We start from the raw sequence: 17,452 nt of genomic DNA on the forward strand, positions 1-17,452 counted from the left end.
ATTCAAACTCAGATCTGTCAGATTTCATGAAGCCCACATGCTTTATTATCTCCTACATCCAGTTATCAAATTATACATAAATAACTTCAATCAACTTGTATGATGCAAGAAATTCCTACTTGAAGTGGTCACACTTTTAAAAATGCATTATCTGATGATGTTAAAAGTTCTAAGGCTACAAATTCTAGATCATCCAATACCAGTGTCACCCTATCCTCTAGTGAGATGAAACTAAATAGGGAAAGGGTTAGGTCAAAAGCAACAGTTCTCATTTAGCATCATAATTAGAACTAATTAGTTCACTTCTTGTTTAAAATGGCAAGGTTCTGCCTAAATAATGAATTACTCATTAGGAATAATACACATTAGTCAAACCATGTAATAATTGAATTAGCAAATTAAACTACCCAGACACAAAAGCCAACTAAAAAGCGATTAGCTATGCACACCAACTGGTAATACCATAGTTTCTCTAATATCTTACTGTGTCAAAGTTATCAAGGCAATGAAGTATAACTATTTCAAATTACAAAGACTTTGGAAAGATTTCCAATTGAAAATGGTTTTCTTAGCAAAAGATAACTGGATAAAGTTTGTAGATTCTGAGTTTATTAATGGCATATTTAAAATAAGCTTGTGGATCAGGTGTTAGTTACATATATCTATTGTCAGTATAAGGCAGTGACATTCAAGGGAGTGCCCTCTTCCACACCCCTGGAGTTGAAAAAAGGTAAAATTTAGCACAGGGTACAACTCCGGACTGGGGAACAACCGAGATATCAAGCTACACCTCTAGGGGCTACTTTAGGTCAAAGTGAATCTTAATGAATCTTTTCTGAAAGAGTCTGAATCAAAAAAGGATAATGTATAGGAGCTAAGGGGTAAAATATTCTCCCTGACACACCTACTCTCTAGGAAGAGCTAACAGGTACATTTGTAAGAAAGTATAGGCAAATAAATACAACTACAATAAGTGAACCTATAGTTGTTTCTTATTTTAGAACTAGACCTTAATTCATCTCATACCCTCACCCCAAGTCTTTTAGTCGCTGCTAAATTATGAGGAAAAAGAAAAATTTGCTTTTTTCTAGTTGTTTTTCTATTCTTCAATTCACTATAGCCTTTGGCACAGAATGAGGTTCCAAATTCTGCTTGTTCTCTCCTGGAATCAAAACCGTACTTGAATTTCCTAGGTCTTTGAGGGACAAAATTAACATTTTTTTCTTAAGCTTAAAAAAAAAATCTAAATCTCAGTTTAACCTTCTTTTAAAATCACTGTAAAGGGCAATACTGAAGGATTTACTGGAACCATTAATTAGCTAATAAGTGTGGGCTTTTTTTTTTTTAACATAAATGGTATTTATAGTCACTAAAAAATCCAAGTTGATGAATATCTGTAAATATTAATGAAACTCATTGAGATAAAGAAAAATCTTATTGTGCTTTACTATAGGACTATTAGTTTCCCAAAGGGTTGTGAAAAATGTAACCAACCCACAAATCAGACAGGCATTATACAACATAACAAGACTTCTTCAACAGGTCCTCAGTTGAAAAAACATTTTTTGAAAAGCTGAAATTAGAAGCCTCCACAACAATTATTACGTCATACAAACTAGAGAAAATTAGTAAATACCTGAACTGAAGTGGCTGATTCCTGTAAATGGCCACTAGCAACTGCTCCTTTGGAAGTTGCTGAAGGTACACTGTGCATTTTGGGGGTTTCTGGAGTATCAATATTTTCATCTGTCCTATGTGACTGCCAGGCTTCCTTTCGATGATGAGATTCAGTAGCCTGCTGGTCTCCAAAAGCAGCCCAAGAACAACTATCTTTTTGTTCATCCTCAAAAGCATTCCAATCTACAACTTGGCTAGGACCAGCTGAACTGAAGTCTGCAAAATCATCAGAGTCTTGAAAACCATTGCAGTCATCCTGAATATTTGGCACAGAATCAAAATGTCCAAACTCACCTTCTTGCCCATTTTTAAGTTTTGAAACAGGTTCAGTGCCTGTTCCACTAGATTTTCTTGCCAATTGACATTCTTCTGATAAATTATCAGAAGTCTGTTTTAGGTCTGACTTTGTTAATATTGTCTCCTCTTGGCAAGAAACAGCATTTATATCCCCAAATTCTCCAAAGTCATCACCTGGTTCACTAAAATGTGGAAAGTGCTCTGAAGACTCTTCAAAAGTGGCATCACTCATTGAATCTTGAGTACCAGTAACAAAAGGTGGAGTTGAGCCACTGGCAGTGCCAAAGTCACCAAAATCACCAAAATCATCTTCATTGGTATCATTGCAAGTCACAAAGTCATTACTACTATCACCATTTTTTACACTTACAGAATCATCCAAATCATTTTCTTCTGTGGGGTCAATGTTTGGGCTTTGGAAATTAGTAAACTTACTACTTTCTTCTTTGGAAGAACCGACTTCATCATCCGAAGTTTTAACAGAATCCATGCATAGGTGAGCACATTTAGAAGTAAGTAAGTCAAGCTCTTCTTCAGTTTTACGTTGTTCTCTCTTAATGGCTTCTGAATTATCAGCTGAGTCTACCAAACTCCAAGCCTTTGACTGAACACTTGACTGTAAAAATTCATCCTGTTGCAGTGTTGGAGGGCCTTGTTTTTCAACACTGAAACCTCTGTTAGTCACTATGCTTATTTCTGAAACACAAACCTGATCCTCTCCATCAGTGTCTCCTTTGTTATCCAAGCTTCTACCCAAAGACACTTCTTTTACAGAATTCAGTTCATTGACTCTATTAATTTTATTGTTTTCCCGAATGGTTAGTGCTTCTCTATTATTTAAAATTGCACATTCTATTTCTTCTAGTTGTATCCTTTCCTTTTTGGAAAATGTGGCAAAATCTGCAAATTCCTCAGCAGGACTAGGTACAGAGTCTAAATTATACTCAGTGCTATGAGTGCTAAGAGGCTTCCATCCCTTTGAATCAGCTACATTGTCCAGATCATCTGTTCCCTGAGGATTTACAGTTTCTAACACTGCAAACCCATTTGTTAGAATCTCCAGACAAGGAGGCTTTTCACCATTGCAGCTCTCTAACTGCTTGTTTTGATGAACAACATTCATATTAGTTCTAAAATCTCCTGGAGAGAAACTTTCAAGTGTTCCAACATTCTGTCTCTGCTCCACTACTTTATTTAAATTTCCTGGACTTTCCATGCCATCAATGGAAGTATCTAATGTTTTAGATGAAATTATTTCTCTGCTGGTGGTAGAAAGTAAAACATCAGACTGTCCTTTCACAGGAGCAGAAAGTTCAGCAGTGATGTCCTTATCATTACCATTTTTAATGGACTTAAAGCTTGTAAGGCTATCTGCATTTTCTGAGAATTCATGAATTGGCATAAAATGGTTTGAAGGTACAAACTCTTCCTTGGGACGAGTATAATCTGCTGTATCGAAATCAACAAACCCTACACCAGAAGGGCTAACTTCTGAAAACCCGCCAAATTCCCCAAATTCATCATCGTCATCATCCTCTGCTCCATTGTCTAGTGGTGGGGGGGATGAAGAGTACATTCGAATGATGTCTGGCTCCATTGTTCAGTTGCTTTCAAATAATTAATTTACACCTGTAAAAAAAAAAAAATTTTTTTTTGGAGGGGACAGATTACATAGAACAAGATCCTTCAAAATTCTCTCAAAGCTACTTTAAAACAATGCAAATTTACAGTGCTCCCTCTTTTGTCTCCTTTTTTCCTTGACCATTTCCTGCATAATGTTTTGTATCTTTTAATCTATTTTTCTCTTGGGTGAAATTACTTTACACAGCTATAATATACTGGGAAAAAAAAAGTTCTCTTAGACGATATGTGCACTGGCGGCACACTGACTGATTGTGGGGATTCCAGATAATTCTGAATATACACTTACAAAAGTACACCTACAAAATTTTCTCCTGGGTACATGCTTATTCTGTTAAGTTCCCCTTCAATTCATTAAGGATTCAGTGCTTGCCTTATGGATTTGTATGAGTTCTTTATATTAATAAATAAAAGGCATAAAAATTTTCTAATAATTGTTACAAATATTTTCTTCATTTGGCTTTTCAATGTTTATTTCTGACCCAAGTTAATTTTTAAATAATTTAAAAATTTGAAATAGTTTAAGACTCAAAACAAGTTGGAAATAAAAGCATTTTTGTGTATATTCCACTCAGCTTCTCCCAGTGGTAATATAGTAATAAGCATAACACATGGTCAAACCAGGAAACTGACATCAGTACAACTATTAACTCAGCTACAGACCTTGTTTGGATTTCACCAGTTGTGTGTGTGTGTGTGTATACAGTTCTAAAAATTTTATGTGTGTGGATTACATTAGAGTGACCATCACTACAATCAGGATAAGAACTATTCTATCAACACAAAAAAACTCCCTCATGTTACCCCTTAATAGTCACACTCTTCCCTAAACCCTAATCCTTGATCTATTCTACATCATTATAATTTGTTACATCAAGAATGTTATATGAATAGAATCACAAAATACATAACCCTTTGAAGCTGGCTTTTTCCCTCAGCCTAATGCCCTTGAGAGCTATCCATGTTGCTGCATGTGTCAACAGTTCATTCCTTTTCTTTTTCTTTATTTTAGAGACAGGGTTTCACTATGTTGCCCAGGCTGGTTTCCTGGGCTGAGCAATCCTCCTGTCTCAGCATCCTGGGTAGCTGAGACTACAGGTGCACACCACCACTCCTGGGTATGACTCCTTTTCATTGCTAACCAGTGTTCTATTGTACAGATGTACCACAGGTTGTCTACCCATTCACTCCATATAGGTTATGTGGGTTGTTTCCAGTATTTTTCTATTACAAATAAAACTGCTATGAACATTCATGTACAGATTACTATGTGAACCCAAGTTTTCATTTCTCTAAAATATATAAACCCAGGAGTGTGAATACTGGGTCATGTAGCACGCTCAACTTTATAAGAAACTGCCAAGCTATTTTCCCAAGTTAATTTTAGGAAGTCAAACCAATTGATCTTTTCAGGAAGATGAAGAAAGTTTTATGCAACTTTCTTCATTATTTCACTATCATATAAAATTTAATAAATATTCACTTTTATTTTCTTCTACTTTTAGGGTTTAAAAAAACATTTAATTTTAACACATTTAGAATTTATTTCGGTGTATGATGTAAAGCAAAAATGTAAGGTGAATTTTTTTTTCTAAACAGCCAAGCAATGGTCTTAATCCCTTTTGTTGAATAATCCTTCCCATACTAATTAATTTATAATAGCTTCTTTTCAATATATTTAATTTTTTTTTTTTTTTTTTGAGACGGAGTCTCACTCTGTTGCCCAGGCTGGAGTGCAGTGGCATGATCTCGGCTCACTGCAAGCTCTGCCTCCCAGGTTCATGCCATTCTCCTGCCTCAGCCTCCCAGGTAGCTGGGACTACAGGCACCCGCCACCGCACCTGCCTAATTTTTTTTTCCTGTATTTTTAGTAGAAATGGGGTTTCACCATGTTAGCCAGGATGGTCTTGATCTTCTGACCTCATGATCTGCCCACCTCGACCTCCCAAAGTGCTGGGATTACAGGCGTGAGCCACCGCGCCCAGCCTAATGTATTTAATTCTTAAATGAAACCTGAGTTATTCTATTCCTCTGTGCTAAGGAGTCAAAAGTTCCACAAGTCAGATTTAACATTAGACGTAAAGGGACTACCTATAATCCCAGCACTTTGGGAGGCTGAGGTGGGTGGATCGCTTGAGGTCAGGGGTTCGAGACCAGTCTGGCCAACATGGTGAAACCCCATCTCCACTAAAAAAAAACTTAGCTGGGCGTGACATCTGTAATACCAGCTACTCAGGAGGCTGAGGCAGGAGAATCACTTGAACCCGGGAAGTGGGAGGTGGAGGTTGCAATGAGGCGAGATCATGCCACAGCACTCTAGCCCAAGTGACAGAGTGAGACTCGGTTTCAAAAAAAAAAAAAAAAAAAAACAGAAAGCAAACGGAGGACTAACAGCCAAAGTCCTAGAATAAACCCAGCCCATAAATAATAAACAGATAATTCTTACAACTCACAGTTGCCCAGTTAGATACATGAAGAAAATGTTTACTAGAAAATTCAACCAGTTTTGCAAGCTAGCCTTCTCTCAGAATAAAATTTCCTAAGATCTTCCAGTTTTAGAGTGAAGGTACTGTAGAAACCACACAGTTTAATTTAGAGGTAAGGAAAATGAAGCCAACTAGTGAGCAACTTTCCCAAAGTTCATTCAGACAGCTGCTTAGTGGAGAATGGCTTCAGAATTTTGAAAAGGATCTTTGAGGTTAATGATTGGTCAGTCACTGAGAGTTACCAGGAAGAAATGAGCAAGTCACAAGAAAACGAAAAGGCTCCATTGTAATATATCTACTTCAAATTATCTTTCTTACGAAATTAGCACCATAAAGAAGAAAATAACTGCTTTGCTCTGCCATACTCTTCTTTCCTGCTGCTGATTTAAATAGAAAAAAAAAAGTACAAGATACACATAAATCCTATTTTCTTCCCTTGCCTAGTGTCCTGATAACCCCTTCTAATGCTTAGTGACCTCTAACTATGTCCCTCTAATTATGAAATTCCTATTATTTAAAATCACTTTGCGATTGTTAATGAGAATGTGGGGATAGCAACCCTTGCACACATGCACATTGCTTGTGAGTGTAAACTGTTACAAGCCTTCCAGAAGGCAATATGGTTGTACTATGCAAACTCTTTTTAAAGAAATCTAAAACAAAATGCTGCAAAGAGATTATTTAAGCAAGTTATGCTATATCCCTACAACAGCATATGATACAGCCATTAACTATAGGATTCCTTTTTCTAAAGTTTAAAAGCAGCCGGGTGCAGTGGCTCACACCTGTAATCCCAGCATTTTGGTAGACTGAGGCGGGTGAATTACTTGAGCCCAGGAGTTCGATCAAGACCAGCCATAGGCAACATGATGTAACCATGTCTCTACAAAAAGTACAAAATATTAGCCAGGCATGGTGGCATGCACCTGTAGTCCAGCTACTTGGGAGGCTAAGGCGGGAGGATTGCTTGGGTCCAGGAAGTCAAGGCTGCAGTGAGCTATGATCACACCACTGTACTGCTCCAGCCTGGGTGACAGTGAGACCCTATCTCAAAAAAAAGTAAGTAAAAATAAAATTTAAAAGCATTAGTAAAGATAGTGACATGTCAAAAGGATACAATACAAAAGCTAGCTTTAAGGGGCTGTTACTAACTAAATCAGGAACAATTTGAGCACCTGAATAAAGATGATAATGGATTATAACCCAATCAATACAATAATAAACTGAGTCCTCACAGATATAAACATGTAAGTAAATAAACTGAAAGTTAGACGAGGAACTGGGTATTTCCATAGTTTCAAAGTACTTCCCCACAATATACTTAACTACAAAGGGAAAAAGTATAAGCTTACAGTGTGAAGCCTGACACTACCTTGATCAGGTGATCAACATGAACACTATCAGTAATGGGAACATTGAAATCATGCACCATCTGATGAGATGCAATGAGAATACACGGTCACTTCTAGGATATCCTGTCAAAAATACAACAACTGACTTCAGGAGGAAATTTCAGGGAAATTCAAACTGAGAGAGAGCCTACAAAATTACTGGCCTGTAATCTTCAAAAGTATTAAGCTCATGAAAGCCAAGGAAAGACTGAAAACTTGTTTCAGATTGAAGAAGAATAAAGAGACATGAGAAGTAAATGCATCACTTGATCTCCTTTCTAAAAAGGTTGTTACTGGGATGATTGTGAATCATCTACTTTAACAGGGTCCAAAAGATTCACTATAGCAGCAATGTATCAATGTTAATTTCTTGATTGTGATGGTAGTATGTATGTATGTATGTATGTATGTATGTATGTATTTGAGACGGAGTCTAGCTCTGTCACCCAGGCTGGAGTGCAGTGGCGTAATCTCGGCTCACTGCAAGCTCCGCCTCCTGGGTTCACACCATTCTCCTGCCTCAGCCTCCCAAGTAGCGGGGACTACAGGCACCTGCCACCACACCCGGCTAATTTTTTTTTTTTTTTTTTTTTTTTTTTTTTAGTAGAGACGGGGTTTCACTGTGTTAGCCAGGATGGTCTCGATCTCCTGACCTTGTGATCTGCCTGCCTCGGCCTCCCAAAGTGCTGGGATTACAGGCATGAGCCACCTTGCCCAGCCTTGTGATGCTAGTATTGTAGTCATGCATGAGAATGTTCTTGGTTGTAGGAGATACACACTAAACTATTTGGTAGTGATGGGACATCAGGCTGGCAGTCTTAAATTGTTCCAAAAAAAAAAGTTATTTGTATTCACGTTGCAACTTTTTATGTTTGTGATTGTTTCAAAATGGAAAAAAAGAAAGCAATCAAAGAGATTTATATGCCTGCATTTAAATATGTGTATTTTAGAATAAATGTGTTACTTATACAATAACACCTTTTAAAAAACTGTGGTAAAATATACATAATATAAAATTTACCATGACAATGTTGGTACATTACTGTTAACATTATTGTTCACAGACTTTGTTCAATTTTTACCATTTAAAAAAAAAAAAGGCTGGGTGTGGTGACACATGCCTGTAATCCCAGCACTTTGGGAGGCCGAGGTAGGAGGATCACTTGAGGTCAGGAGTTTGAGACCAGCCTGGCCAACATGGTGAAACCCATCTCTACTAAAAATACAAAAATTAGCCGGGCGTGGTGGCGGGTGCCTGTAATCCCAGCTACTTGGGAGGCTGAGGCAGGAGAATTGCTTGAACCCGGGAGGCAGAGGTTGCAGTGAGCTGAAATCGTGCCACTGCACTCCAGCCTGGGCAACAGAGCAAGACTCCATCTCATTTAAAAAAAAAAAAAAAGAACTTGCATTTGTGTTTGTGTATAGTTCTGTTCAATTTTATCCTCTATTCAGATTTGTGTAACTACCACCACTATCAAGACACAGAACTGCCCCCACTCCACCTCCATTCCTGTTCCTTGCAACCACGAATCTGTTCTCCATGGCCACAGTTTTGTCATTTCAAGAGTATTATGTAAATAGAGTAATAAGGTATGCAACCCTTTGAGGTTGAATTTTTTTTACTCAGTGTAATGCCCTTGAGGTCCATTCTGGTTGCTGCATGTAACAATAGGTTAGGCCTTTTTTTTGAGATGGAGTCTTGCTCTGTCGCCCAGGCTGGAGTGCTGTGGCCGGATCTCAGCTCACTGCAAGCTCCGCCTCCCGGGTTCGCGCCATTCTCCTGCCTCAGCCTCCCGAATACCTGGGACTACAGGCGCCCGCCACCACGCCCGGCTAGTTTTTTTTTTTTTTGTATTTTTTAGTAGAGACGGGGTTTCACCGTGTTAGCCAGGATGGTCTCGATCTCCTGACCTCGTGATCCACCCGTCTAGTTTTTTTTTATTGCTGGTGGCATTCCATTGTACAGATATACCAGTTTGTTTGTTCAACTGTTCACCTGCTGAAGGACATTTTGGTTGTTTCCAGTATTTTACTATTATAAATTGCATATGTATAGTGTGTGTGTACATACATATACACTAATAGTATAAATAGTATATATAAATAGTATGTATAAGGATGCTAGGAACATCTATGTACAGGTTTTTCTGGACATGTAAGTTTTCATTTATCTGGGATAAATGCTCAAGAGTGTGACTGCTGGGTATCATGGTAAGTATATGTCTAGTTATGTAAAAAACTGCCAAACTCTTTTCCAGAGTGGCTGTACCATTTTACATGCCCATAATACCTTACTTTCAAAGAACTATGTGTGATGGCTTTTTTTTTCTAGCCTAATCTGTGATTAACCTATTGCTTTTTTCCAAAACTTTTACTGTTTAAAAATGAAATAATGTATTGGTTCACAACCTATTCCAAACTCAGACGTTAATGCAAATACAAAGATATGAATCAGAAACTTTGTAACCAAAGCAACAACTCTGAAAGTTTTTCTTCCTGTCATACCTTTGCAAGGTACTCTATTTTCCATTATAGGTGAGACAGGCTTTATTGGCCTTCTAGAGTAAAAACATTTTCATATTTCTCAAAAGGGGGGTCACCTATTGATGGTGAGAACTTGGGCTGCTCCATGTTCCCCTGTAGCAGGTCTTGGCTCTGACTCAACTTACCCTTTAGAAACCTAAGAGAGTGCCATTGCTTCTAAATGTCCTCAAACCAGTCAGTGTAGGGGAGGCTCAAAACTTTCCAGAAAATTCCTCTGTGTCTAGGCCAACGCTACTTAAAAGAAGCTTCATGTTAATTGAAGTATTACTTGTATAATGAATTTACAAACAAAGTTTCATTTATATAATCCACTTTAACACATAAAATATGGGCTTTAAATAGCTGTTCCTACTTAATAGGAGAAAAAAAGGATAGATGAGCTACTTTAGTACTATGTCTGGCACACAACAAACTGAATAAATGTTTCTTCATCCTTCTTAATGGACTACTTTCTCCATCCACACCTCAAGGAGTCCCAATTAGTCATCTAATTTCTTTATAACCTGTACAAACAAGCGTGCGTGCTTGTGTGCAACTTGCCATTTTTATGTCTACTTATTCTAAGACCTGTTAGAGTGGAGCAAATAAATAATGCAGCTATTGTCTTGCAAGCCACCGTATACAAAAACAGTTGACAGGAGGGTCTCATAATTGGGTAGCAAACAAGATATCCTAGTAGTTAGAGCATAGAGAATTTGGGGTGGGCTTCCTGTACTTTGGAGATTTGTCTATGAGAAATCACATCCTTATAAGGAGATTAGGGGACAATATAGGTGAATAAAAATAATAAAAGTGCAAACTGAAGCCGACTTCAGGGCTACAAACCAGGAAAATCAGAGGGTTTTGGGTTTGGGAATTCTGGCATAGAAGGTCCAATATAAAGGGGTCAGGGAAATAGTCCAGAAGCCCAAGAGCAATCAGCAGTGGAACCTAAGCCCCGAGTCAAATTAGTAGCCAGGATGGCAGGGCATACAACAGGTGAAGGTGATTCTGTATTAATCTTCCACCAAAGGAGAAGCTGCACTTGCTTATGGAATTCTAGCCTCTAGTCTGAAATGGTCATGGAAGAGAAGAGATGATGAGTCTGTAAGTTGTAAGCTCTGGGGTCAAAAGGCAAATAGGCTTGAGAAGGCAGAAGGAAGGAAGGAATGGGGCCAACAACTGTCTGAGACTATTTGGCCATTTAAAAATAGTTTCTCAAGAAAAACAAAGTTGGAAGACTTAAACTACCTGATATCAAGACTTGGTTTGAAGTCCCATGGTCTTGTGATACAGACGCCACTACAGTGTGGAGGGGAAAGGATAGACTTTTCAACAAATGATGCTAGATTAACTGGATATCTACACAGGCAGGAAAAAAATCTTTGATTCTAACGTCTTACACAGAAATAAGGTCCAGATAGACAGATCATGGGCCTAAATGTGAAAGGTAAAGCAATCAGCCTTCTAGAAGATAACAGAAGAGATTATTTGTATGACCTTAGGAAAGGTATAAATGTTTTAAACAAGAAACAGAAACACTGACTATAGAAAAGATTGATATATTGGACTGCATTCAAATTTAAAACTTCCGTTCATCAAAAGAATACCATAGAGTGAAAAACCAAGAAAGCCATTGCCTGGGAGAAGATATGTGCAACACATGTAACTGTCAAAGAACTCATATCCAGAATATGTAAAGAATTCCTACAAATCCATGTGAAACAATCCAACAGAAAAATGGCCAAAATATCTGAACAGGTATTTCACAAGAGAGGCTATCCAAATAGCCAACAGCATATAAAAAATCATCAGGGAAAAATGCACATTAAAACAACAATAAGATACCACTATACATCTACCAGAATGACTAAAATAAAATTGTTCTCTCCATAGCCACTTTTGGTAAGGATATGGAGAAACTGTGATTTCCACACTTTACTGGTGGAAGTATAAACTGGTACAGATACTTAGAAAACTGTTTGATAATACGTACTAAAACTATACCAGACCTTCAGTACCTGGCACATTCTGTGCACTAAGTAAATGATCAACTACCATTATATTTTAACTTTGACCAACTCTGTGGCTAAAATAATAATCTATCTGTAACAAAATCTAAGTCAACGTTTGCTTAATTGGCACAAACATTCATATGACTCTATATTTTAAAAGGTCAAAGAATAAGTCACTTAAGAAAAATATTCATAACCACACTAAAGATACATTGACTTTATTGAAGTTAACTTTATTGCCAATTTTTATAACTAATCCCTAGAAAATATAAAACTTGACTTATATAACTACATAATTTCATAGGCTTGGGGGCATGGGGGGTGGGGGGTGCTGATAACAAACTAAATCTGAAGCCCAAGGTTGAAGGACTGAGATCATAACCTCTAAACAAACTCGAGGGTCCAGTTACTAGTCTGTTAAAAGATGGAAGTTTTGAAGTGAAATAGAAAAATGTAACTCAGAAGGTCTCACTGGTATCTTGAAGTAAACTGCCTGTAGCTCCTATTTGGTTAGATGAACAACCACAAGAATTTAGAAGGTGCTTGGTTGGGATGGAAAGGATTCATCGTATGTGGGAAATACATAGGGTATTCCCTACATATTCCTCTAAGGCGTAGTTAATCCCTGGTACCCTCCTACCCCCTATCATCCACACACAGTATCATGCACCCTAAAGGTCCATGGGCTCACATTTGAGGCGGGCAGAGTGTCTCTAAGTAAGAGGTCCTCTAGCAATCTTTCCAGAATCAAACATCGAGAGTTCCTTCCAGACAAGCTAAAAACGTACAGCACACACTGCTCAACTGGGAGAAACTCCCATCCTTTACAGGGTATCAGCTCAGCTGTATCAATGTCCACATCATCTTTCAAGCACAGATAAACTGACCTAGATTATACAATCCAGCTTCACCCAGGGCCCTTCACTCTCAACTTATTTTTATAGGGACTAGGATGGAGGGTGAAGGAGAAGATATTGTAGAAAGAAGGATGATGATAAGAAAAGGGAGAAGAAAAACAACTGTATCTGAAATATGCTAATGACTTCAATAGTATCAACGACATTAGCAAAGTATATTTAATGGATGGCAAAAAATAATCACCAGCTTTTTACCACAGTATGTCCAAGGTTCATAATGAGTCATTTGGGTGAGTAAAGGAAAAAACAAAAAAGAAAAACTGTGTTTTCTTTAGAAAAATGAATGAAAATATTATATAAGCATTAACAACATCAATTTACATTACAAGTATTGTCTGGTGTAGAGTAGTTCAAATTATTAAAAACCTTTATTATAATATCCTTATGGAAACTTTAAGGTAATATCAAAATGTACTGTCAATGAATTTGCCCAGCCTACATTTCTGCTTGAGAGTCATAAAGAAGTAGAAAAGAGCCCTTCTTCTGAACCACATGAAGATTTGGGTTTTAGTTAACTTTTTGGTTTTCAATATATTTAGAATGCTATGATATCACAGTTGTTTTCATGGCTCTAAATTTTAAAATCTAGAGAAATACTTGTTTTTACTTTTTGGGTGTTTTTTCTTTTGTTCTTAGCATATTAGCGCAACAGAAACTAACAAATACAAGGAGAGCCTCTAATTAACTTGCCAACCTAAAAACAAAAACCCAAGATATCAGACACCAACTGTATGTCACTGAGTCACCAAGTGCATAACGTACATTATTTAAGATGACATTTGTTAAATAAATAGTATCTTCCATGTGTTTTTACTGAGTGCTTACTATGGGCCAATATTATATGAAGAGAACTCGTGAATTATCTCAATTATCTCCTCATACTATCATATGAGGTAGAAATGCTTCATTTTAAAGATGAAGAAATAAAAGCTCAAAGAGGTTAAGTAATCCTGCAAGGTAGCATAACTAGTAAGTGATGAATTAATCACAAGCTAATCAAATATTTTATACATGTCTTAAAATATTAGACGTGATTGACAGCAAATATTACAATTATAAAAATTCTCACAAAAAGGTTTCTGAGTGGTTCAGAAAAAGGTTTCTGAAACCGCTGAGTAATTTGGAAGGAGAAAGATTTTTACAAGACGAGAAAGTACAGTATAACCAACAAAAATGCCAAGCAGCAAATATCTTGTTTCAGTATTAGTGTACATAGTACCAAACATGAGCAAACAATGAAAATGAGCAGCAAAATATCTTTATACTGAAGTTGATCACCCTAAAAAAGCCACACTGTCAATAGTGATAACAAAATATTTTGTCTTTCTAGTTTTGATGTCAATACAATTGACCCATAAAAGTAAAAATATATATAAGTCAGTTACATGAGCAGCAACACACTTTCACTTTTCAAGTGATAATCACCTTGTTAAACAGCAATGAGTTATTTGAGAGAAGTCGGTTTTCAAAAATTTCCATGAAAAAGTTTTTCTTCTGCTGAACATTTTAACCTTCTACACAAATTCATAACAACACATTTTATTTGCATTTGGATAGTTTCATGTAAAAATTAAACAAGATAAAAATATTAGAGATTGTTGTACCTTTAACTCTTCATATCAGCTGACCATATTTGAGAGTTTACTAGCTATTTTTCCCAAAAGGTACTTCAACATAAAATTGAATACATAACATTGGATAACTATTGATAACAAGGGCAACAAAATAGAAGCAGCCATGAGGATAGATGGATTAGCCCTTGGAAAACATTTTTTTGCCCTAGGACTCTCAGCTCCTATCATATAGATGCAGAATAAATTAGTCACTCTAATTCTCTACTCTCATATCCCTTAAACTCTGCAATGAAAATAGAATCTGAAAGGCAGAAACTGCTTGATTTCATGTCCCTTCACTAAAATCTTGCTTACATCCATAATCTTGCGTACAGATAATCCCTGGACCTTCTGTTTTTCTTCTCAATTGCTTGCTCAGGGGCTTTAAAATTTTTTCCATCACTATTGATCCTTTCCTATAAATGTTCAGCCTCTTCCAAATTCAAAACAAATCAGAACAAAACAAAACAAAACAAAACAAAATCCTCCTCTCTTCTGTGCGGCCTAGCTCTTCTCCTTCTCACCACCAAGCTTCTTGAAAGAGACGTGCCTATTCACTCTCTCGACTTCCTAACTTCCCACTCACTTCTCAACTCAACACAATCTGGCTTCCATGCTACCACTCTACTGAAACTGCTCTTTCAAGAGTTACTTTATTTGAGCTCAAACGACTGTAAATGTTGTGTAGGCATAGACCTCTGTTGTTTACCACTGCATCCTCAGAGCCCGGCTCACAGCAGGAACTAAATATATTATCACCATTCTTGCTGGGGCATTTATTCTCCTAACCACTCTTGAATTGTGCTCCAACTCACCCACACTCCAATTAGATTTATATAACCACACCTCTGGTCTCTTAGTGCTTTACCAAATAAGTTATGAAATATCCAAATTTAATCACGGTAAATAAGTGGGATTTGAGGGAGGCTGGCCTGAAATGTGATGAATGTGGGAAAAACAACCCAGTCATTTGTGCTGCAACATGCCTAAAGAGAAAGTATGTTAAGAGGGGCAGTACATTATATGCAAGCTGCAAAAAACCCTAGCTAAATGACAAAAATTTGTAGTGAGTTTTTAACAGACCTGCTATCATGAATATGTGCTTTGATTTGAGACAATTCCTAAGCATAAGCAGAGGTGTCAGCGAGTGTCGCCAGAGCATAATGCTACACTCTGGATAGTCCAACTAATTTTTCTTGTTCTCCGCTCCCCAGGACTTGCTTTAACACTACATGAAAAATTTCCCACAGAAGATTTTGCAATCAGCTGACATGAACAGCTGACATGCTTCAAAATAAGTTTCTTGTTGTAAAGTTTTAAATTAGCATTCTGGTCAAGACTAAGTTAAACCTCAAGTGACTAGTGTATTTTGAGAAAAAAATTCCCAGAAAAACAAAATAACAAACTACTGCGTGGACTTTCAAAATGAAAAAAATACTTTAGTCTGTAACCTAAAAATGTACGCTGTGGCAGCTGCCATTCCTCTGACAGTGCTGCTTTTTTTTTTTTTTTTTTTTTTGAGACAGAGTCTCCCTCTGTCACCCAGGCTGGAGTGCAGTGGCAAGATCTCAGCTCACTGCAAGCTCCACCTCCCAGGTTCATGTCATTCTTCTGCCTCAGCCTCCTGAGTAGCTGGGACTACAGGCGCCCATCACCACGCCTGGCTAATTTTTTCTATTTTTAGTAGAGATGGGGTTTCACCGTGTTAGCCAGGATGGTCTCGATCTCCTGACCTCACGATCTGCCCGCCTCGGCCTCCCAAAGTGCTGGGATTACAGGCGTGAGCCACTGCGCCTGGCCAACAGTGCTGCTTTCTACATCACAAACACCCACCATGAGAGCAACTCACCTCTTAGAGAAAGAAGCATCTACTAAAGGTTATAAAACTTCAACCAAATGCAGTTAGAATTCAATTATCTGAGCCAATAAGAAAGTAAGCAACAATGTCCAACATAATCTACAACTCACAAATTTGGCCTTAAAATATGATCTATGTAACAGCAGATTTACCGCACAAATTAAGTCTCTGCCAGGTGCTATTAATTTGACTTTAATTTGTTTTCTTACCACCCATCAATCAAGAGAAAAAGATGACCTGGAGGCAATGAAGTGACAGAAGGAAACAAAACAATTAACCAAACTTAAAGACAGTCATAAATGATCCACAGATAATAGCACACATGATATTCTTCAGGGAATTATTATAAAACAAACTTTGTATACCTGAAAAATCAAATATAAACACATTCCAAAATAGTGCTCAAGAGTGTATGCGTGTGGTGTGTATACAGGTAATGCCACAAATGGGTCTGCCGATACTAGTAACCCCACAAAAACTATGGAAGGAATTCCATGGTGAACAAATTCCTAGCTGGTTGACCTTTTTAAATGGTGTTTCTACTCGGTTTAAAGTTTTACTTTTTCCTGAGAGGTAGAAAGGCTAAAGGATAAAAGAAAAAAATATATAACATTTATTATTTGCAATGTACCAAATACATCTGGTTAGAAACAACTTGAGAATTGGCCTGTCATATAAAGCAGAATTTTTCACACATTTTTCCCGTGACTCACAGAAGAAATACATTTTACGTGATGACCCAACATACTTTAAAAAAAAAAAAAATTTCGCCAAACAGCATTTACCCTTACTCTCTATGTACTCTGACTTTTAGTTCTATTTCATTTTTTCTTAAAAGCTGGTCATGACCCTCTAAACTGATTTTACAAACCAGAAATAGGTTTTAATACAAAGTATAAAAAAGTATTCTTTCCTTTTGATCCAATTCCTCTAAATCTAATTATTACTTCCAGCATATGAGAGGAGGGAACAGGGCTTCTTTTAAAACAAAGAATTCCTCCCTGATTCTGATGCTTACAAAAACAAAATGCATT

At 37.2% G+C, this 17,452-nt stretch overlaps 1 protein-coding gene across 5 annotated transcripts in view; it reads right to left on the reverse strand.

The window, feature by feature from the left end:
* Positions 1-17,452, reverse strand: part of AFTPH (aftiphilin) — a 71,857-nt gene that overhangs the window by 39,608 nt on the left and 14,797 nt on the right. For all 5 annotated transcript variants that reach the window (XR_001484455.3, XM_074011655.1, XM_065527028.1 and 2 more), the window contains exon 2: positions 1,637-3,603. Coding sequence is in view for 4 of the 5 variants with exons in the window: in XM_074011655.1 (XP_073867756.1) it covers positions 1,637-3,571 (1,935 nt within the window). In the remaining variant the exon portion in view is untranslated. The remainder of the gene's footprint in view (positions 1-1,636; positions 3,604-17,452) is intronic.

This window comes from Macaca fascicularis, chromosome 13 (genome assembly GCF_037993035.2).
Source record: "Macaca fascicularis isolate 582-1 chromosome 13, T2T-MFA8v1.1".
In the NCBI taxonomy this organism is placed as follows: Eukaryota; Metazoa; Chordata; class Mammalia; order Primates; family Cercopithecidae; genus Macaca; species Macaca fascicularis.